Genomic DNA, 24,376 nt, shown 5'->3' on the forward strand with positions numbered 1-24,376 from the left:
CCTGGTCGTTCTGATTTTCGGTTTTTCTCATTTATTTTTTACACCTACTCGTTGATTAAACTACGCTGTGTGAGTATATTTTAATTTTTGGAATTTCACACTATCGAAACTTTATTTTTCAGAATCTTGCGTTTCGGAACTTTGACCCGTCGGTTTTCCGGCCATTCGAAACTTTGTTGTTTCTCCAAAGTTTGATTTCGTTACTTCAAGTTTCGCCGTCAAATAATTTGGAATTTGGCGCTTTCGTGAATTTTTAAATTCGGAACCTCAACCCCGCACCTCAATATCAATACGCAAATCAATAACGCGAAAGGAAAATACAGCCAAGGTTCATATTGTATAATAATATGTGTCGTATAAATGGAGGACAAGTCGGCAGGTTATATTTGGATATTCTTCTTCTTCTTCGTTTTCTTGCATTTTTTTTTCTTGTGTTGGAATTCTAGGCTGATCGTTAGAACACGAAGCTTTTCGGTGCGATGGAAAAAAACTTCGTCACCGTCATAGCGACATTCGTCATTTTTCTCCTCAACTGGTATCGAAATACGAAACCGCTACACGCACGTCGAAATTCTACTTCAAGCCTTGTGTGCGCGGAGGCGGAAATTCAATACACTTTTCCCCTCTCCCGAATGTAAATATGAAAAAAAGCACGTTTTTAGGAGCCTGCGTCGAGGGGTGGAAAATGAAACTTGAATCAGAGATAACAGCGTGCAACCGGCAGACAAGAGAGTTAATTAAACCCTCTACCTACCACGTGTATGTTATATGGGGTTGAATTACAACGTGCGCATATATATATATATATATGTATGTATGTATGTATGCATGTATGTATGTATGCACGTACACAATCATGTCGCCGACCCTCGTTCATCTCTCGATATTCAAACCGTGAAACGCGTTTTTATCATTATTCAATCCATCCGCGTATCAATAATTTCTTCGTCGATACAAACTCTTCGTGCTCCTCGTCAGTTGGAACGAAGAAAAAAAAAGAAAAAAGAAAAAAATGTTACGCGCATAAAAAGAATTTTCGCGGGAAAGGAAAAAAATTTTCTTTTTCGACCTTCCTTCTTCCTCACAATTATCGGTATTCCAATTTGTTTTGTTCTCTTTCTTTTCCTTTCCGGCAAAATCTCCTCTCCGTTTCACGAAGAGAAAGAAGAAAAATAGAAAACATAATAACAGTATTACAATTGCGTATGTATGCCGTTGGTAATTTTCTAACTCGTAAAATCGGCTGATTATACAACAAACAATGGTGGACTGATTTAATCTGCGATCCTGTTCGTTTTTTTCGTACAATAATAGATCGGACGGATAGAAGTGACGATGAGAAGTTGAAGAAGGCGGACGATGGTATATTTTTACAGAATGAGTGACAAAAATAAAGATGGAGAGTGAAATAATAATGATAGTAATAGGCCGGCGCCTCACCTTGATCCATATAATAATATGCCTACCGTCACCTACTTATGTATACAATATACGTATATATAAATCTGAGGAAGGGATCGACGTTGTTTAAATCGCTTGGTGGCGTTAAACAAAGCGATTTGCAAAAATAGCGACCGCTTAACAAACGGCAACGCGGTGCGATAACGACTTGGCGGGAATTCAGCTTTCCTCGATCTCTCTCCTTTCCAACTTCATTGTTTTCATCCGTGTTCCGAACAATTTCATTTGTCATAAGTTTAGGTTTAATCTTTTCACGTGATTTTTTTTTACAAATTTTACCAACAGTTTTTATAACGCATTAAATGCACGTTGGTATGCACTCCGCAAACCGGATGTTATTTCTATACTATATATACACCTGGAATGTGTGTGTGTGCTTACATATACATGCAAATAAAGTACCTACCTATTATGTATACAAATATGCACGTAGCTACTGCATACACGAAGCTTTTGAGGCGTACACGAGAAAGCGATTAAGTTTTCTTTCTCAACCAAGAGTCGTTTCTCAAGTGGAACTTGAAGCAAAATTTCATACAAGACTCTGTAACTCCAGATATTTGTACACGTATATTATTTTATTCATCCGCAAAGACTTGTTTATTCTTATTTGAAATTAGCAAGTAAGATATTGAATATTAGATAATTACAATGTATGTGAAAAAGCATTGCTTAGATCTCTGCAGAATTTTTTTTTTTACAAAAGTGTTGAAAGACTCTTTTCTGAAAATTTTGGTGAAAAATTTGAAAAAATTTTCAAGCTCGATAACCGAAGACAAATTATAAATAATATTCTATGCCAAGGACGTATTGATTGTAAAAACCACTACTGTGCGATTAATGTTTTAGACGACAGCTTCGATTGATGGTAAAAACGATTAATTTAGTATAATTTCGCACCGATTTTTATTCAAGGAAAGAGATACAGAAGAAAGCGAAAAAAAAAACAAAAAAATCAAAGACATCGACCTCAAAGTTGAAGCTTAAAGATTTCAGGGATATTAGATGATCAATAAACGTTTAGGACAGTCTGATTGCGGTAAACGATATACAGCTGGCATGAACGTGGCGCCGCTGTTACCACGATGTATATATTACGTATACATATATATACATATATATATACATATATGCATAAACGTATAAATTCTGTTTTAACAACCGTTTGAAAATTGAGAAAGAAGAAACGGAATTTGTTCTGGGAATTGTTTATAAATCTAATAACAAATCGCGGTATTATACAATAGGTGCACAACTCGCAAGAAAATCGTGAAGCATCACTGCTCTGGTAGTTATTTTTCTGTTTTTAATTTCAAATTTCCGCGAGATTTTGATAAATAAGATGTTAAAATTTGAACGCAATTACCACAATGACGAGAGGAGAAATCAAAATAGAAGTTACGATGGTAAAATTCATAAGGAGCATAACGTTTTCCATCAAATTTCAGTAGATTAGCGTTGGGCTTGTACGTTACACGCAGAGCAGCATGCACTTCGAGATGCTATAACGAGTTATTTGGAGGAAGGATGATTCGGTGCTTTTGACGTCCACCTGTCCTCGGTCTTGTACAGGGCGTTACTCTTCCTCTTTATCGCGATCTTCTTACTCTGGTCGTTCTTCTCCTAGCTAGTCTCATCGTCTTCCCTCTTTCTCACCGAACGGTTACGACGAACCTCGTGTGTCACTAAACTAACGAAAGGCCTTTGCGTATTTCGGTGTGCAGTATGGCCTACATTTTAACTCGGTCCATTCCCCCTACGGATGATCAACGCTATTCCATTATAAACCGATGTCCGACATCGTTCACGAGATCGTCAGATATCAGGCGACGTTTTCGTATCGTGTCAATTTTCATCGCGACAATTGATCACCGGTATCGAAACTCGATGCTTCGCTTCGTCGCGAAATGTACGACCTGTAATTAACGCTCCGGAACCATCGTTAAGTTTGGTAACTTCATCGTCGTCGTATGGAACGACTGTTGCTTGTAAGGGAAAGTGTACCGGTTATCGACACGTTTAGATCCCATTACTAACCGTTTTGTTGTTAAAAATTGTTAAATTTAAGGCACAAGTTGTGAATTTGTTGACAACTAAAACCAATTGCTAGAGGGTTAGACACTAAAAATTTATTTTTTCGTAACATTGGAACCAAGGATCAAACAGATACAAACAAAAAATGTTAATAATTGGGATAGGATCGATGACTGGTACACTTACCTTGGGTACAGTTGAAAAAACTGTTACATGCTATGTAGTGACGGTCTCACTATCAATGAATCGGAAAAACTGACGTGGTCAGGCATTGAGGCCATCATAACAGGCGAGACGACGTTGATTGATTTGTTTCAAGGAACTGGCAAGGCGGTAATGTAGATATTTAGATCATGTTCGCGAGTTTACACAACAATGCTCGAAAGCTTCATGATGGGGTAAATTTTGCTGAATACCGGATCGATTTCTACACTCGTTTCCCGACTTCAGGAAGCGACTCCTCTCCTGCGAGTTGGAGTCAATGGAGATTTCGAAGACCGGTGAACTCGACCCACACGGAACACTCTTTCCATTAGAGGTCCATACAGGATCCACGTTTCCATAAAAGATCCATATCCGTGGTAAATCTCTGATGTCTATCTACACAAATCAACGACATCGACGGTCAGATTGAAACCGGTGATTTATATCCATTGGTTGTCTATGAATATCCATGCACATAATTGTAGGTACTATAGACAACCGCCAGGAGGTGAATGGTCTCAAATCACGGCCCTTTCGTTTCGCACGTAAACTGGACTGGATGATATAAAAACAACGTCGGTTAAAGGTATTCATTTCTTTCCCATAAAATCCATGATATCTCCAATGAAGATCTATGTGGATATCTACTAGAGTTCTGATAGATGGTTCAACGCGCGAATATTTGGATCTCTAACGGAGCCTTAATGTAGTTCATTTCGGTTGAAATGGATGGTCTAATAGAGGTGTATTTCATATCCATCATGGATGTTCACGGTACGTTCATCGGAGGTAAATGTTCCGTGTGGGGAATGAGTTACACACGCGTTGTGCGTTCGTGAATAGAAACTGCAGTTGAGTAGTCGGTCACCCCGAGGAAAAATAAGAAAGAGAGAGTGACTGAGGGGGGGGGGGAGGGGGTGTTTGGCCCTGCAAGCATGCCGAAGTCGGAAGGCGTTTTAACGCCGGGCATTATAGATATATAGATGTGGAGAGGGAGAGGATAAGTTTGTGTATAATGTACACGTACAACCCGTGGCGTCCAGAGTTTCTGGGTGTAATTTTAGATTTGTAAGATAGCGGCGGTGAGACGGAGAGAGGGTCGGGACTGCCGGATGAAGAGAGAAACCGAGATGAGAGTAACGCGAGTATCGGAGAGCCTGAGAGTCGGCGCTGCCTAGTGGACTCCGGACGCTCTGGGAAACGCCACTGGTCCACACTCCACATCGCCCGGCTATACTAACTCGGCTTAGAAGCTCACCCCCATCCGACTAGCAGCTTCGAAGGGTGGGTTTCTTGCCTCCGCGAGGAGGTGGAGGAAGACCGCGAAGCTTGGGAATCAGTTTTTCCGATTCCCTTATCCATCGGTGTGCCAAGTGTCGCGGTTACGGTTCGAAAGGGAGAAACTACCACACCTTTGGTATTCCCTATTATCGTTCAACTCAAAACGTGAGTGATAACTAGATCGTCGACACCGTGCATGTGTGGGTGTGTTTGTGTTTGTGCTTCATCGAAGATCGTACCTGACGTTTTTTTTTCAAACTCTGTCATCTCGTACGAGTTCCAACGATTCTGTCATTGATACCGATCGACCAAGTCAGCTATGGTGGGTTTGTAACCTGTCGGTTTGACTTGGACTTTTTTCGGTTATCCCTTGTTTTTAGTCGTTATAACATTCCGGTTTTAAATACCGGAAGTAAGTTACAAATAATTTATATCGCGCTTGTCTTAAAGATATTGGCCGGGTTGGATTTGAAGCCAACCAGAAGATCAGAAGCGCCTTAAGCTTGCTGCCCTATGTTTACGCTGGGCTGTCAGGTATTCAAGCAGTCGGGCATGGTGTGCGGTTATTTTCGTCGGGAATTTCGTTTAACCTCTGCATTTCTTTCGACTTTGTCGCTTTTATTTTTCTCTCTTCAATTCTCCTTATTTTCAAATCTACTTCACCTTTTTTGTAAGTGGTAAAAACACTGAACAAACATCGGACAACGTTCGGTACTGTCTAATGTTTTACCCTACGCGATGTTCACGGAGAGGTAACAAGACGGTCGATGCGAACTCTTTATTCCTGTACGAATCATTCAATCGTCTGCAATATCAGTCTCGATGTTAATTGGAAACGTATGTCATACATATAATCTACATATTTTGTAAACGTACGGTTTTTCAAGTTTTCTCGAAGCTTGCAGAGCGGCACTGTTTTCTCTCTCTCTTTTCTCACCCTCCATTATTATCCTTCTAGCTCCTCTTACACGGTCTGAAGATATGAAACTTTCCAGTCGAGTTTCTCACGCGGTACTCGGACGGGTAAGTTTGTCACGCGGAAATACAGTTTCGAGTTTGACATCGCAATTAGTCAGTCGCTGCGTGTTACTTGCTGCATGTTCTCGTGGTAGGCGACGCGCTTAACCTCATTATTAAGTAGCTGTCCCAAAGCTTTAATGGAAAATCATGGTGTCGGTGCATGGACGAATCCTTCGTGTGCACGTGTGTATACATACATATACCGATTATATAGTTAGTCGGTGGACATGAAAGCCCGACGATCGACGGCGACAAAAGCTTGTCGTTCGCTTCTTCCCACCTTTGATCCCTCTTAAGAGAAAAATCTTTGAACTAGGACGCCATTTTGACTCGGAGGCCCCGCGACGCACCGAATCGAGTAATCAAAGGTTGTTTAAATCATGTTTAAACTCAATTGTATACGCAGTTTACGGAGGGGGATAAGGGCCGTGGTTTGCGCTGCAGCAGGGTGTGACGTAAGCTTTTTAAAGCTCGATAAATGCGATTCGTGAAAACTAAAACGCCAGGCTAGCCAAAGAAGAGAAGAGTGTTTGTTGTGAGTGGCTATGACTGCGATCTAAAATACGTACGGTATAATGACATCGGGTAAACAGAACTCTCCGTAAAACCTAACGTTTATCCTTCTCCGTCTCATTCTTCTACAGTTTCGTTAAACTCAACTTATACCGTCAGCGTCGTTAACTTGTCAGACGTTGGTTGAATATCGATCGAACGAATAAAAGACAAAGTTTTAAATCGCGACTTTAATCAAGATCCAACGTAAAATTGGAACGAGATCGACGTAATTGTGAGGATACAAAGCTCGTTGTAATCATTATGGAAGAATGACCAATACTTCGAATTGTTTTTGATAATCTGACTCCAACCTCTCCATTGAAACTTTACGTCGCAAAAGCTTCGAGTTGCTTCAACTTCACACGGGATCACGGTGTTGTTTCGACAAATTTTTCAAGACCAACTCGATTCGCGGATCACTCCTCGTTGCTTGTGAAATTAAAGGAACCAACGACGCCGCGCCGAGGTTGCAAAGTTGTGTTTGGAGAGTTTGGAGGGTTCCCATCTGCCGCCACTGACCTCTTCCTTCTCTTTCCCTCTAACGCCACGTCAGATAATAATATCAGTAATGCTCCATCATCGTAGTGTGTATAAACGGGTCTGTTTAACGTCTACTTTTACACCAACGCCAGCTCGTGCGATGTTTAAGTCACGCGCGTTTTACGCATAGGTACGTTATTATACGTAGGTAGGTAGAGGGACGTGTGTTTTCTTATGCATGTATGTAGGAAGTATGAAGGAGGAACGGAAGTCGTTCGAATTTCTCGTTTCTACTTATATATGTACCTAATCCATTCGAATGTGGTCTGTGCATATAACTGCATCGCCAATTATTTGACGGTTCCATTTGCGGCCGAACAACATCGGCGATGCAATTTAAACTCACCACTTTAAAATACCCCTTCGCTATATTATACTCGTTCTATTCTTACGGTTCCTCATCTTCTCAGGATCCTTATATCAGGAAACACAAACGATTCAAGCATCTCGTTTTTACCCTTAGTTTCAAATCCAATAATCAAAATCAGCACGAAAACTTCCGGCTTCAAAAAGCTTCTTGAATATTTTTTTAATTTTCGAATTTTTCTTCTTGATAAAAAAAACATGAGGAAAAGATGTGTTTTAGAGCACCTGATTTAACGAAAAAAATTTCAACGATCTTGGAAACGTCCATTCTTCGTGTAAAGGATATTTCGGGTCGCCACAATTTATCGGAATGAAGGAAAAATTTTGAAAAATTAGAGGCACCGTTTCTGGCTGAAACGAATGAAAAAATCTATTTGACGTGAAAATCCGAGGAGGTGAGGCCGATGACCCGTTGATTTGACGTGGAATGCACCGTATATATTTACATGTATATTTTACCCCCTGAGATTTACTTTTCCGGAGCTTTGCAGTCCGTAGGCGTGTGTAAACCGTTAAAGATCGAAGTTCGATTGACCTTCGATTTGGTTATTATAGTGCTTGCCAATGAGTAGCTTGTCGGGCATGGGGGAAATTTAAATATAGCAAAATGATGGGAGGGGGTCGAGCTTTTGTCAAGTAAATATTATGCGGCAATCCGATCATTCCATTACACTGGTCAACAAAAAAAAAAGTTTTTTTTTTTTTTTTTGAGTCTCTGAACGAATAAATTTTCTATTCTAAACATCGAATAATAACCAAAACCTTCGCTTGTTACTTGTAAAGCTTGCTTTTATCTTTTTTACGTTGATAAACAGGTCTTGAAGGTTTTCCGTTGATAGTAGTAGTAAGAAAAAAGTATTTTTTACATTATCACGTACGTGAAAGAAATTAAAATCTTACATCTGTAATCCAGACTGAAAATTTCTGATAACGGATGTTATCGAATTCGCCCCGTGCTGATTATGACGTCACATCATTTTTCTTTCCTCGTGTCTCGATTATTCTGATTTAGTATTTGAAAAAAAAAAGCTCCGTTCATCTGCCAACTGTATTATTATAGATATCCAAATGCTTGACATTATAAGTTTGATTCAAAGTGAAACTTTACATGTAACTTATAATATCAATAAATTCCGACTGAAAGTTATTATGTCACGTGTATGTATACTGTTTAGTATTGTTAAAAACGAAATTTGTTAAACTACGGTAAACGGAAGAGGTTATTCCCCTTTTTCTTTGTGACGACTTGTACGTCTTTTTTGTTTTTTTTTTTTCTTCTTGTTAATCGATCGTCTCGTCGTTGATTAATCGCTATGCCGTCAGCTACATGTAGAAACGATCATAAATTATAACATATTTCTTGTCGAATAATGCTTTGTGAAATAAAGTTACTGCGGATCGTTTTTAAATTGTTCAAGGAAATTTAAGATGTTGTTGAGTTTTAAGTAAAAAATTTTTTTTGTCAATTTCACAGTCCCAAATTGAGTAGTTATCAAATCAAAAATGGTTAGAAAAGAATATTCTAAAATTACAATCGATCAACAATTTAAACATCGATTCTTAATTTCGTATTGTTTGTTTTCGGAAACTTCTTTCTTTCTTTTATTTTTTTTCTTTTAGAAAAATGAACGCAACTTAGGCATACATTAATTTTATAAATTCTCACAGACTATCTAGAAATAAAATTTCCAAAAAATGATTGATTTTTAACTCGACGGTTAACAAATTATCAACAAACGTAAGAAAAAAGAAAACACGCGTAAACCTAAATTTTTTCAACAATTAATCGAATCCAATCGAGATTCTTGATGATGTTTTATAAAATTTACCGCGTACTTTTTGAGAGCTTTTATCACTGCGCTTTATCGTCGTTCCCGATTTGTCGAAGAATTTTATTTCTTATTCTTTCCAAGCGGTGTCCTATAATTGGTACCTGACTGATTGTAGGTATGACTAAGACGCGGTGGAAGAAGGGAATCTCAATCAAATTCTTGAATGTATAACAGTTTGTTTGATCAGCCAGCCAAGCCCATTCACCACGCTAGGTCGTGACTGTAAGCCGCGTGCAGACATTATTTTATACGATATTATCTCCCGAACTGGACTATTGAAAACAAATACAAAAGACGTCTTAGCTCTCCTTCTTCGTCTCCATTTTCTTCTTCTTCCTTTTTTTTTTTTTTTTTTTTTTTCGTCCGATAGATCTGCATAGCTAAAAATACGGCGACGACTCGAGCTTTAAACTTTTTCCACGCGTGTATGTATAAATTTATATTCTCATAGTATAACAAACTTACTGTCTCGTATACAGATCATGTGCAAACGTCTTCAAAACAATGACATAGCGAAGTAAAGAAGAAGAAGACAAAAGAGAGAAAATCATAAAATTCTTTACTCACATATTTTTTACGAGTTTATCTTTTCCTGTCCACGAAAACAGGGAAAACAAATTATTTTTCAAACACGCGGTGGGCTACAATTTTTATTGTTATACGTTGTAATTATATCGCAGGTTTGCAAATAAGAGGGTAACAATTATTATTATTATGAAAGATTGTCAGACAGACAAAAAGTTTGTGTCATTTATATAAAGTTGAATTATCGTCGTTCCTGCTTTTGGAGAATTAATATAAATTACACCTGATAATATATAGAAACGTATTTATCTTCCGAAATTTTCGGAGCGGCAAAGCTTGCACGTTAAGAGAGTGGATGTCAGGGGATTTTTCCCCTCCTACAAACGGAAATAAAATCTGATTGTGACCGAGCGTTATTAGATTTTCGTTCACGTATGCTTACAAAGTGTGTGTGTGAATAAAATTCCTTCGAATTTTTCTGCGTTTTTCTTCTGCTTGAAAGCAGGGTTTTTATACACATACACGAGTAGATTATCTTATACGTACATTTGAATTTCAGATGATGAAAAATAGAACAAAGTACGTGGGGAATAAAAGAAAAAAATTCACCTTTGAACCAGACACGCAACTAAAGCCAGGGCTAAAGGATAAGCTTATAAAGCTCGGGTATTTTAAAATAATTTCATTATATTGAGTTATAAATGTTTTTGTTTGGGAATTGTTTTACTTTCTTTGGCAATATGTTTCGCTAAATCCGGCCGTCAAACTGTAAGATGAAATAAATTGTGTAATAATTCTTTGATGGATTTTCTACAATCTCCGTTAGGTATGTTTCTGAGAAACGTTTAATTCATGATAAAAATCTAAGACAAACCTTAAGTGGGAAAGATTATTCAAATTCATGGGGAGGGAAAAAAAGTAAAAACTGAGAAAATGAAAAATTTTACACGTTGATGAACGAATATCGAGGAGGGTGTGCTGAATTATTATACCTACCTGTAGCTTCCACGTACGACCATGCACCTGTAATTACTGGGAACATTGAAGAACGGCGTCAAGTTCCGAGATGGTTAGTTACGAGAACACGTGTGTATAGATATATTTACGTCACATGTATACATACGCATACACGAGGAACGTGTTTACTCGATGTTTGTAATTATATACCGAGGCGCGTGATCCATCCTCGCTCGATTTTCTTCGAAAACAAATTTCGTGATCGGGGAGAGTTAGAAGAGACACGTGCGTGTGATAGGAAAAGCACAAGTGGAGAGCGATTAAAAGCGCAGACAACAAAGGTGAATAAGAAAAGGGTGAAGAGTTGGGCAACATGTGTACATATACGTTTAAGATCGGGAGGAAAATAAGGAAGAAGAATTTTATTGAGTCGAAATTTGATTCGTTTCGTTGTTGTTTCAGATTCTCGAGGTCGGATAAGGTAAGAAGGGGGGAGAAAGGAGGAGGGAAAATTGGGAAAAGGAGGGAGGGAATTCAGACGTCTTAACGAATTTCGGGAAAGACGGATGAGAGCTGGAAAATCATTCGGAACACTGCATCGGATGTTCGTGATCGAAGAGCTGAACGATAAATTAAATTTAAAAAGCATCGCGTGACACGGTGACAACTTGTCTGAAGTTATTTTCTGAAAATTATTCGATTTTTCAATATGCGTCAATGTTCAGGAATAAACGCTTCTGGAGAGGAAAATTCATTTACACGCTACTCGGTGTGAAATAAAGAAGAAGAAGAAGAAGAAGAAGAAGTGTGTTTGACTTTTTAGTTTTTTTAACGCGAAAGTGAACATCGAACTATGCATTACGATATAAAAATGAATACGGTGTTTCAACGACGATGAACGTGGAAACAAGGGTTGAAAGATAAGAGAGAATTTTTTGAAATAAATCGAGTGAAAAGTTTGATTTCTTTCTTAAACACTGTGACAAGTGCGGTAGAGTGATATTGAGCAGGAAAAAAATTTTGTTTCGTTTGTTCTTAATCCGATCGGGTGACAAATTTACGCAATCTACTTGAATCAAGATTTTGCCGTATTTTGGATCAGCCATGATGGCCGGATCGGGAGTCAACCTTGGGGGCACCGCGATGCTGCGGACCCGCCGAAGAGACATCAGCATAAAACCGAATCGACGTCTCGACCGGAAGTCGTCACGCGGAATGATATACGAGAACGAGGAACTGCGCCTCAGGACGATCAACATAAACGCCGAGGTTGAACAAGGTGAGGAACGATATTTGTAATGGATTTTTGATTTTTATTAAATATTCGACAATCGCTGATCGATGAACCGATGAAATTTGGCCAAACTTGAAATCAAAATCGAAAACACACTTGGACGAGTTGAATTTGGAACGAGAAACGAAGCTTGAATTCATCACTTTGAAAGAATTTTTTTCTTTACCTTCTACATCCCTTATTTCGATTTCGATAATATTATCTTCATAATCGGAATTTCAAAACAGTCGAGACAAAAAGATGAAAAAAAAAAAACAAAACTGATTCAATATTCACGATAAGAATCGACTGATTTTTTGGTTTCTAGGCAAGAATTGAACCTCAAATTTGAGAATATCGTTATCAAAAACTTCCTCGGAATTCCGACTTCAGAATTATAAGTTGTAGTAATAAAAGGGATAACGAAGTCCAAATTCAGGGTTATGAAAATTTAGAGAAAAGCGAGCCTGTCTCAAAAGCGTGTACGATAATTTTAATCCGTTCACTTTAAAATAAAAATCTTCGCGCAAAATGTCTTTCTTTGATTAAGGAAAAACTTTTTGGATAATTTTGAGATGTTTTGTACATGTTTAAAAATTTTCGTTTTCCTCGCAATCTGGGAATAATTCTATAACGCAAATACCAGCAATTGATTTGTCAGCAAATTTTTACCCCTATTTCACGTACTTGACAATAATTTAATACGCAGTATGTAGGTATCTTGATAAAATTGTAAAAAAACGAAAATCAAAATTGTACTCTGTAGTGTACGAAAAAGGAGTATAGGTCAAGAATTCGAATCAGCTGAGAACACGAAAATAACTTTCGTTCGTTCGAGTCCCCGAGTTTCTCGACTCCGTCAGTGAAGAAGCGCGAAATATTTTTATTTTTTTTTTTTTTTGTCAGTTTGGTAAATTTGAGACGCGTTGTTGTGGCAGGCCTGTATTTTTTACTCGACGGTGTTGACGGCTTGCAGCGTTTCGTGGCGCTGCAGACTAGCCGCCTCGGTTATAAACTACAAATAGAAAAGCCCCTCGCCTAGCTTTTGGACTAGCTGGCGAATCGCCGATGGTCAGCCGAGCCCAGCGCCAGCTGCTCGCCAGAGATTGAAAACTATTTTGGTAAAAACGGCGACGCTTTCCGCAACGGTTGTTTCCCGCCAGTCCGAGTTTCGCAGCTGTCGTAAAATTCCGTGTGCGCGGATCTGCGAATTCCCTGATTCGATTTTTAAATTTTTGTCACTTTTCTTTTCCTCATTTTTCCTCTCCTCGTGAAAAAAAGAAAAGAAAAGAAAAGAAAAAAACAGAGTCCCGGGTTGAATTTTTTTTACTCCTCTCAATTCTTTCCCGACACATTTTTATACCGATGAAAGTTACGCTAGACCGGAGATATAATTGCGCCGTTGGTGCTGCCGTTGTTTCCGCTATTCTCCGCACCGCGAGAGGGACGATGGATAATTTAGAATTATTCAGAGAGCTGTGAGAAATTCGGACACCACCCACCGCGGCAGTGTCTTAAAGTGCAGAGCGCTAATTGAGTCTGGTTAATTAGCAATTATCCTTGCGAAGGAGAGTTTTACTCTTCAACTTTCTCTCTCTTTATCTCGAGAGAGAGAGAGAGTATCTCGAAGAGAGCTTTCGACACCGCTGTTAAAGAAAGGTGAGGAGAGGAGATGAGAGGATATCGGTTTACTGGCGACTGAGAACGTTGCAACAATCTTTGATTAAAATTTCATCAAGAGGCACATTGAGATGGTAAGATAAGAGAATTATACATTGTTTCAAAGGAAAGTAGAAGCGGAAGAAGATTCTATAATTCTTGATCAAGTGTCAAATGGAATCTATAGCGATCTGGGATAATTTTTTATCAAACTAGAAGTTTAGTTTCTCCGAGAGAAAAAAAATTTTCACTACCTATTCGTACTGTGTACATTATCCTTCAGATTGATAAATTAAAATTATAACCAGTTGTTCGAATCGTATCGTTCTTCTCGATTCGTTATGATTGACGAGGATAATAAACACCGTTTTGAATCACCTATCATATATTAGCTGACTGATCATAAAATTTATAACAGACTGAATTATTGATGGACTAAGAATTCGATTTGTTTTAGTTTCTAAATTAAAACTCTTCTCTAGTTTTATTTATTTTTCACCGAATCACACAGAGCAGCGATAGAAATTTCGATACAAGAATTATTTTCAGCACTTTCGAAGTTAACTTTTTTTAACTAAAAAATCTCGGATCAGCCTGCAATTGATAAATTAACGAATCTTCACTCGACGTAACGTATTTTATATACTACATATAATATCTTTCTACCGCGCATTCTCAGCTTCGTGGCAAAAGGCGGTCGTGTTTAAAATATCTTAGAACACGCGGTCGGTGTTTTCCTCTTTAATAATAAAGCAGGCTGGCTGGCAGCTTCACGCGTTCGTGACTATTCTTATATCAAACAATATGACGTTTTATACCACACTACGCGATGGTCCAGCTCTCAAAATCTTCAACTATTTCTCAGGTTCATATAATCGATCAAAACATATAACCGTCAATTCGGATCCAGCAGAGCTCAGAAAACAAGTGATAGCACAACTTTTTCTCCTGATAAATCTCCTCGATACGATTCAAATCGTTACAAGTCCGCTCGATATATTTCCACTCGTTATAATTCCGCTTGACATATTTGCACTCGTTCTGACTCCGCTCGATATGTTTCCGCTCGTTATGAATCCATTCGATATAAATCCACTCGTTATAAGTCCGCTCGATATATTTCCGCTCAGTATAATTCCACTCGTTACAAGGAATCTTTCCCATTGAAATTGATTAAAATAATTTTTTCCATCCGCAAAAATTTATCCGTTTCGGATCACAAATCTCAGAAAGGTGTATAACAGGTGCCCAAGACCATCCGGGTGTACAAATACGTGCAATTCGGCTATTCCAAGTTCTTTACAATCGCAGATCGGCGGTCGAGGTCAAACAGCGAGTGCGGAATAGCCAGTTTTCTAACGCCAGAGTTAGGTACACAACGGACTCCGGTATCGCGTCTCGCGCATCAAGGTATCCATTATCCAACAATATAAGCGGACGGTCTGTTGCAGGCTGCAGCACGCTGCATATGGTTTGTGTAAACGAATAGAGAGTAGTAGCCCGCCGGTATAACGGTAATCACAATAACAGATTTACCCCGGAGTTGATCTCACGGATACTTGTAACACACTCGCAATGGAAACGTTTGCCTGTCCGCGCAGCAACCTGCGGCAACCGCATCCCAGAGTTCATATCCCATTTCGTCGTCGGTGCAGCATCGCTCTGTTCTCCTCCGCCACAGCCTTGAATTTCGATTACGCTATTTCAAAACAAACGCGGCTCTGCAATTTTCCAGAATTGGCAATGGTTATATGAACTTCCGGTTTAACGCGTATCATCGAACTGTTTGTTTTTATACATATATATTGTGCTTGCACCGGGTTCGAAATCACTGCAATTGCGGCACGATTTTATATAACACGTGATGTAACCGCTGTAGCATAATTTTATGTGAAACAAATACATGAGAAAATTAACGGGCATTTTCCTGCTTACCCATTAAATTCCACGTGTTGTTACATGTCTATTTTTTTTTTTTTTTTTTTTTTCCTCACCATTCTTCAACGCACCAACATAGCAGAGTGAGTCCTGTGTACATGTATATATAATATATATATATACACACACCTGTCCCAGGCAACGTGTTGTATGTACCATACGTGTAAGCGCGTATACCAACCTGAAACAGAGTAGAAACGAGGGAAACGTGTTGAAATATCAATTGTATAAATAAACGGTGAAAAGACTTGAAAAGTGAGAAGGAAAGAAATGAACAAGACGAGTGAAAAAAAAACGTGGAGAGAGGATTCGCGGTGAAACAGTTTGATCCTTTGAAGTTTTCCTTCGTTTATTTTCCCACTACGCATAGAATCTGCTTCTGCCACCTAAAACGAAAGTTTAATACAATCCTAATCGCGGAAAGGATTTCCATTTTTTTTTCTTATTCTTCTTCGATACTTTTTCTTGTAATATAAAATTTATTACCTCGGTTTTAATTTTAATTAATCTTCTCATCCTTTACCTTCTAATTATGATCGTTTCTCATTTAAAAATTTTTTTTTTTTGTTTTTCTTGTTTCTCCTCTTCTCCAAGTCTCATTTTCGCTCATCTCCCCCCCCCCCCCCCCGCCGTTTTATTTTTCTTCAACTTCCGCCCGATCGGATCAGGGAATTATTCTTCCGCAGCTGCCACCCAGCGAGTTCCGTAACTCGAAACTTATTCGAGAATCACCCCTTGCCCCTTATTCTCCCCTACTCTTGTAATTTTTCTTCGACGTTAATTACTCCCGACAACGAGATATTAATGATCAGCTTGCTTTTCGTTCTTGTACCTATGTACCTCCTGTAAGTAATATGTATTTACGTACGTACATACTCATTTACATACTCACTGAGATATGTATCCAACCATATTTTTCGGGCGAACCGTACGACAAAAAGATCGTGAATCAATGTCGGCTTGTTTTACAACATCTTTGTAGCCTCTTATATGTACATTTTACATATATCGAAGTTACATGTACGCATCGTATTAGCGTACGTGTATGACATTTTTAGTTTTACACGTGACAGTTTATTATAACTCATTTTACGAACTTTGATTTTTCTAAACTCTTTTTTTATACGTAGGTAATAACAATAATTTCACACAATGTTCTCCGGGGCTTCGAGTACCCTGATAAATTCTTGATTCAGATTCAAAGATCGTTTTATTTTCACAGATATTTATATAATATCTTCAAGATTAAGGGTTTGTATAAACACGTTACAATGAACGGTGATGTTGAAAACGAGAAATTGAAAATGAATTTAAGACAATAAAATTGGGTAGAAATTATTAAATTCAAGAATTCAGATTTCATTCTGCCAGACGAATATTGTATCTTTGCCGATTAACAATGGCTGATTCCTGATCGTTCGTAAATTTTAACCATTGCTTTTGTTTGTTACAACAACTGCGATGTTTCGATGTAATTATTCGACTGTACTGGAATTTTTCGATGAAAATTGCAGATAGAGAAAAACGTTCTTCGTTTAAAAAGAAACGCTGAGTGAAAAATGTCATGCATTAAAAGCGCGTGCGGAGAGATGAAATCGTTTGCGAAACAGAGTATAGGTGGTGGTGGTGGTGGTGGTGGTGGTGGTGGTGTAGATATAGTGAAACTACAAAAGATTTAAATAGTTGCGGGTTGGCGGATCGACGAGGACGAGGAGGAGTGAGTAAGGAAACCGTGTTGGAACGTTGATCGAGGAGAGAAGCGAAGAGAAGAGAAGAGAAGAGAAGTTAAGTGAAGCTCTGCTCTGCTCTGCTGGTCCAAAGCCGACGTGGTTAGTAGTGTTGCCGTCATGACCAGCCTCGGACACACCTAAGTTTTTTTCTTGAACCCACATGTGTGCTTGATCGAATGACGACGATGCCTGATTCCGAAGTCGATCGTTGATTAGAAGGAGGTTCGTCAATCGGTGATCGATGTACTTTTTCGCCAACACGCGTTACAACTTCGTTATTCGGCTCTTTTGTACGCGTATTAAAAATTTGATTTGCAAACGAGTGACGATCATTTTATTTAGAAATCATAAACAAGAGTTCGGATGACAATTTGATTTTTCCTTTTAAAATAACTTTCGATTTCACTCTGTGAGTATTCAGTTTACTCGAAAAAAGAAGAAAAAATTATTCTCGAGAAATTAGATGAAACACTTTCTTTTTTATCATCGCGCTGCTGCTCACTTTTGGAAAATACATCTACGTTACCGTATTTGCGAAAAATTATTGCTTTCCAAACACGATGTTAACCGTCGTGAAGTGAAGATCTAAACTCATGTTTACAATTTTTCGTGTTTGTATAATTTCTTTTTTTTTTTATTTCATCATGATTGCAATTATTTGACGAGAACAAAGAAAAGTTGACAAAAAGTATAGATTCTGAAATGACGAAACTGCTTAAATCGATGCATTCACCGCTTTGTCTTTGTCTCGTATTATACTTTTCACCGATTCCGTACCAGACGCGATGAAATACCCGAAAATTTTTACTAACTGTGATTTTTCTCGTGCAGTGATGGTGATAGTGATGGTTTGATCGTTAATCTTCATTACATAACACGAGGCTGTTTTTGTTCTAAATCTCGCGCAAAACATTCGATCACGATTAACATCTGCCAAAAATTAGATGGGCTGGATCTTTGTGATTTAAAGCTCTTTGTCTTCCCGATATATTCGTAATTCGGACATCCCTTGAACCGTCGATCTTCCATGGAAAGTCAATGTGCGACGGATATTTCGTTACTTCACTTAAGTGTACTCGAGCCATCGTTGAAGAGGCATGGGCACCATGCACAGGAGGCAGCGTGGCACGAGCAAAGGAAAGAGCAGAGAAAGTAGGTCTTTTCACGAGCCGAGAGTTCGTGAAACGAGAAAAAAAAAAACAAAAAAAAAATGAAAACACTATTTTCACAATCATTCGATGAAACGAATTTTTACATTTTTTCTTGCAAAGAGTCGCGTGTGCTTGAGGGTGTAAATCATACGGTGAAAGAAAGTGAAAACTTGGAGGGAGAGAAAGAAGCGAAGAGTTGCGATCAAAATTGTGATTAAAATTTAAAACTAACGTATTCGCGGCGGGCGCGCAAAGTAAGTTTGGATGAGGGGATGGAGAGAAGTAATTAACTCTCTCTCTCCCTCTTCATGTTATATTATTAAATAAAGGAAAAACTTGGAGAAGGGGAAAAATGTTTTTTTTTTTTTCATAGGCAAGATTTGTACATCTCATATATTTTACCAAGTTGCCTTAACTAGTTTCTTTGCTTTTTTCTTTTTTTTTCGTTAATATTGGTTTTCACACATTTATTAGGAATTATATACATAATTTAGGTTGGTCCTTGAAAAGGTGATTTTTCAATGTCAACTCACCCAATCCTAAAATTTGCTTCAAGTAATTTAAAAATAATTCCATCAGTTTTTCAGATTTTTATCTTCACCGTGTCGCCAGAGGGCTTTATTTCTCCATTTAACACTTTAATCCAATGTGGCAATACCAAGTGACTTTTGGAATGCTTGTCCGCGATATTGGATTCGCTTTTTGAATTTCGAAATTTCGAGTTCAGATTCGTAATGAGAGTTCCAAGGAATTATGGAATTATTTTTGCATTACTTCAATTCGATTTTGGAGGCGAGATAGTCGAAATTTAAAAATGATCTTCTTAACGACCACTCTCATATTATATACATAGAAGTTATAAAAAAAAAAAACAGCAAAAATTTTTTTAACTCCAGTCCAAACCAATTATGTTTTCATTTATATTTTCATTGGATGTACTTTTTTTCAAACAATTCGGTTTGAACAAAAACAATACTGAACAAAATTGGAGTGAAGAGAAATGGTGTTGTTTTTTTTATTTGTTTCTTTTTCTTTACATAGGCGGCCTTGAAACGGTCACGTGGATAGTTTTAATCGGTCGTAAAATTCGGTACGTGATTTTCGTCGATCGGAACGTACACGTTCATCATAGTTTATAATTTTCTTTTTTTCCCAATGTTTTTTTTTTTTTTTTCTTCTCTCTCATGTTTATTATTTCGTTTTGATAGTTACAGATCAAGACGCATCTTTGTGCTAAACATCGATGTTGAAAAGCGATACTGTTCAACGGTCGGTTGTGTCTAAAAACGCCTCGTCCTCCCCTCAGCGGCAATGATATTTTTGCACTCGCAAATCTGTGTACGTGCAATATCGTGATTCGGGTTACACCGGAATACGTCGCGTCGAGAGAAATAATAAAAACAATAACAATAATAAAAATATTGTATACCCTATTCTCGTTGCACAAATTTCTCTTACATTCGGGAGGACAAGAAAAAAAAAATAATAAAAAACAGAATCTCACAGACATCAACAACTCGATCTCTTTTTAATTTGTTCGTCGTTTTATTGTTCGACGATAAAAATTTTGACGTCTTCGTACCGAAATGTATACAACTATATGTATAATAGATACGCATGGTAGTGGTTATATATGTATGTACGTATACACATTCACGCATATGTATAATTCTGATAGTGATTCACGTCGTTTGTTCTGGGATTGTCTATTATAGTTGCCTTCATTACGACGATATAAATTCCACCCTATATATGCATATTATACCATATCGATATTCTCAAGGCTTTTAGAAACACGTTTTATCCATACGGAATGAGTAGCTATAACTGTAGAATCGTTTTTACGCGCATGCGTTAAAATTAGAGAGCAAAAGCGTCGTTTCTTCAGGTTGGCCAATCGTCATAAGTTCAGATGACAGTTCGCCGCCATGCATGTGACCTCAAAAATGTTGGTCATCCTGACGGAACAAATGCATGTTTGCTCTAGAATTTTAGCGCATGCGCGTTAGACGATTTTTTTCTCAGCTAATCACTCTACACGTATACATTTATTTATTATCATTATTATATACGTACGTAGGTACATCATTTCAGTCGGCTTTATTATTTCCTAGTTCAAGTATATATATATATATATATGGAAAATGGAAAAAAAAAAGAAAAGAATAACGAAGAAAAGATTGGAACGAAAATAAATCTATAAACTATCGAAGAAGAGAAATAAAAATAATATTACAAAGAGGATATAATACTGTTTTAACATTGTATGTGTCTGCAGGGAAAAATTATAATAAGACGTGATTCTGAGAGATGCCCACTCGAGAGAGGCAAATTCATTTGCCTGTATACTATCTTTGTTTCGTTCTCTTCCTCTCCTCTATATTTTCTCTCATTCTCTCTCACTTTCTATTTTTCGCTCTCAACGCGAATAGGTATCAAAAGCTTCGGCGGGGGAGGGATAAATAGCCGTGCGTGGTTAGAGTTTCAAGATGCAACGAGCATCTTGCGCGATTCTCTGATGCTGCAGTGGCTGGAAAGATGAAAATAGTTAGGCTCGCACAAGCGTTTTAAAGACGCCTCGGACTTCGTACGAGCGACATACAATTAAGATTCGCTCACTCGCGAAGGTTTAAATCTCAAAAATTCTTACTTACAAGAGCGCAGATTCTCGCTATAGTTTTTTTTTTGTTGTACCCGGATACACTTGTAACCTTCGGCTATACATTCTCGCCGATTTATCACCCTGTTTTCTTCATATTTATATCCGCGTCGTCATCTTTGCTTCTCGCTATACTCTAATTATATTCTCATTGTTCACGGAACTTTAGTTCACGACCGATCAACTTCTGACACAGTGGCCTGATCTTATAGTCTCCAGCTTTCCGCAATATTATAATATTATAATACGTTATGCAGACGGAACGTGAGTTTTAAATTCACTAATATGCTTTTACCTCATTATTTTTTAAGACAAAATATGTGTATACAGTTTAATTACGTATTAATGTATATTATACATATAATAACCGTACACAGTTTTAAAAGTTTGTTTTTTATTTCTGGCAATACATACTATCCAGAATAAATCAATAACAAAACATATTAACAAAGTATCTGCATTAAGTTAACGACAGGTGGCATTTTTGATTGGGAAAAAGTTAGGATAAAAATTTAAAGACACAAAAAATTAATATCGTCAAGGAATCCGAGCTTAAATTACTCTCAATTTTGTTTTATCGTTTAATTTTAATTTTTTTTTTTTTTTTCTTCCAAAGAATACTAAGAAAAATAGGAAAACCTTATTCTTTTGACAGAATTGATATTCCAAAGTTGAACATCTCGTCATCTGCAGGTATATAACATGAGAAAAGAAGATGTGTTACTCGGTCGGAATCTAGACAGCTACAGATAATAGTTGGTTTCAGGCCAAAGAAAACTTTGCACAGGTGTATATATATATATATATAACTATATATCCTATATTTATATATGTACACCCATACACACGTCAAGCAGAATTGATGGACGCTTCCGCGGTGAGAGAATCTTCTCATCACATTAGTCACAATTCTTTATGCATAACAGCGGTTTTGTAACAATTCTGAATGTCTCGGAAATGGACAAAGAAGAATAAAAAAAGAAACAGAACTTTCTAAAATTGGAAACGAAGACAAAGGAGATGTACAGATATTTGTAGATGGATTTTCATTTCAAATTATTTTACGGTTTCTAGCTACCTGCAAATTTTACACATTGCTAATCATACGAGGGCGTTTTGTTTGTTTCCTGTATTGAAAAATTGCATGTATTTTCTAATCTTTTAAGGCTGTGCTTAGTTTTGTGTTTCAACTTTCCGAGTCTTTGTCGCAGTCCGTCGTTGATACAAAACGTAACAGGTTAACAGTTTAACAACAAAAATAAAAAAAAAATAAAAATCTATTTCGAACGTGTAAACTTAAAATACGATGTAAGTATACAAAAAGTTGACCCTGAGTTGCGAATTATGTGTTAGATATCTGCTAAATGACATCAGAGGAAAAAATCTACGAGCTTAGTTTAGATTTGTGAGAGGAGAAAAAAAAATAAATAAAAATGTAAAAGGAAATTATTCAGATGCGTATTCGTTGAAAGTTGGAGGGGCTTAGAATTCTTGACTAACGGGGGGGGGAGAGAAAATTCATGAAAAAAAGTTGGAGTGTTAAATCATCGGATCAACGGAGCTTGCAGAGACCAGCAACTTTTACGTGGGTATAGGTTATACGTTGACTCTACACATACATGCGTATGTGAGATTTAAATAAATTAATTTCGTCGACAATATCGCTGTTTCTCTTTATCTCTCTCTCTCTCACACACACACACACACACACGCAAGCACTTTAAAACGGGCCTATAAATCGGGATTATATTATACGTGAGCGTTATGAGTGTATGTGGCGCTTTTAAGATTAAACGAATCGCGTACTAAATCCGATTTTCTATCCAAATAAAATATAAAAAATATTACAAGATAAAAGAATCACGAATTTTTTTTTTTTTGTTTTAATTGATTTCCACTCATCTGTTTTCAGAGAAGGTATGATAAATATATTTTTCTTTTTTTTTTGATGATATTGACCGTAATCAGCGCGATTTTTCCGTATCGTATATCGAACAAGTTTTTTCCAACACCGTTCTGCGATTCGTCGCTGTAAGTACCTCCGATATTTGAGCAAGTTGGCCAGATAAAAAAGTCTTTTATCCGATCTTGGAGATAGAGGTATAAGTCGATTTGGTCTTTTCCAACTTTCAGCAAGCCTGAATTGGGCGATCGAAATTTTCCAAATCCCTTCTTACAATTTTTTCCATTCCCTTTGGGAGGTAAAATTGGAAGCTCGGTATCTCGCTTCTCGCGAATCATTTTCTCTCAAAAACACAGACACACACACGTACAAACGTTTCATACAACAAGGTAGGAAATAAGATATCGACGGGGTGTAGATTTCCGTCCATTCTCCAGGTCAAGCTCTTAGGTATTGTTCGTTGGAACAGATCGAGTTTCCGGTCAACCGGACAAATTCTTTTTGTCATCATCTCGATTCGTCGTTCGTAAACTTTTCGTCTACTCTCGTCTTGTCTCGTTCTCATCCGGGAGACACGCGTCTAATTCCGGTCTGCTAAGTAATTGAACCTCACCGCTGCTTCGCGGCGATACGTCACTTCCGCGTGAACAAACCTCGTGCCTTGGAGAAAATGATAGGGTTAAATGAAACCTGAGAAAGTAAACTTCCCCTCGCCCTCGAGAAACCATCGATCTTTCTCCTCTTCGTTTGCCGCTCACTGCGTTGACCGAAAGCCGGAAGGATCAGAAATAAGTCCTGTCCCGCAGTACCTTGTCGTCCAGAATTTAATACAAGCGTGTGGCTGGACTTTCCATTATCTTTTTCCCTTTCCGTTTCCTCTCTTAAATCTCATCGTGGCAAGGTCGAACAACCGAAATTACCGCGAATATTTCTGTTCCAGGTCAAAACGACATAAAGAAACTCAGGAGGGAGAACGAGCAGCTAAGGAGGGAAATCTGGAGTCTACGAGATGAATACGACAAGCTTGAGGAACTCGTCAAGTCGCAGAGCGCCCATGGAAGCAGCGATGAACTCGAAGTAAGGATTCGTTCGCTAATTTATTAAACGCCGTTTACTACTTCTCCGAAATTGAAGCGGGATTTCATTCTCCTCGGACTTAACGGGGCGATATATTTTTTTTTACTGCCTTGTACGTTTGTTCTGATCTCTTCGTCACGTTAATTGCCAATAAAAGGGCTCTCGCTTCAGAAATTAGAGCGAACTGCTGAACGGCTCCGGAATAGCGACC

At 37.9% G+C, this 24,376-nt stretch overlaps 2 protein-coding genes across 6 annotated transcripts in view; one reads left to right on the forward strand and one right to left on the reverse strand.

The window, feature by feature from the left end:
• Positions 1-24,376, forward strand: part of LOC124215723 (uncharacterized) — a 114,195-nt gene that overhangs the window by 86,850 nt on the left and 2,969 nt on the right. The window contains exons 1-3 of one of the 5 annotated variants that reach the window (XM_069134042.1): positions 4,888-5,145; positions 11,238-12,054; positions 24,029-24,165. In XM_069134042.1, coding sequence (XP_068990143.1) covers positions 11,880-12,054; positions 24,029-24,165 — 312 coding nt within the window. In that variant the 5' untranslated portion in view covers positions 4,888-5,145; positions 11,238-11,879. Of the gene's footprint in view, positions 1-4,887; positions 5,146-5,940; positions 6,004-11,237; positions 12,055-17,493; positions 17,598-18,206; positions 18,528-21,266; positions 21,450-24,028; positions 24,166-24,376 lie in introns of those variants that run through there. The other 4 variants (XM_046619444.2, XM_046619445.2, XM_046619443.2 and 1 more) reach the window with 4 other exon arrangements.
• The window catches only part of Ror (tyrosine-protein kinase transmembrane receptor Ror), a 130,766-nt gene that overhangs the window by 82,093 nt on the left and 24,297 nt on the right, over positions 1-24,376 (reverse strand). The gene's annotated exons all lie outside the window — the stretch shown is intronic.

This window comes from Neodiprion pinetum, chromosome 3 (assembly GCF_021155775.2).
Source record: "Neodiprion pinetum isolate iyNeoPine1 chromosome 3, iyNeoPine1.2, whole genome shotgun sequence".
NCBI lineage: Eukaryota > Metazoa > Arthropoda > Insecta > Hymenoptera > Diprionidae > Neodiprion > Neodiprion pinetum.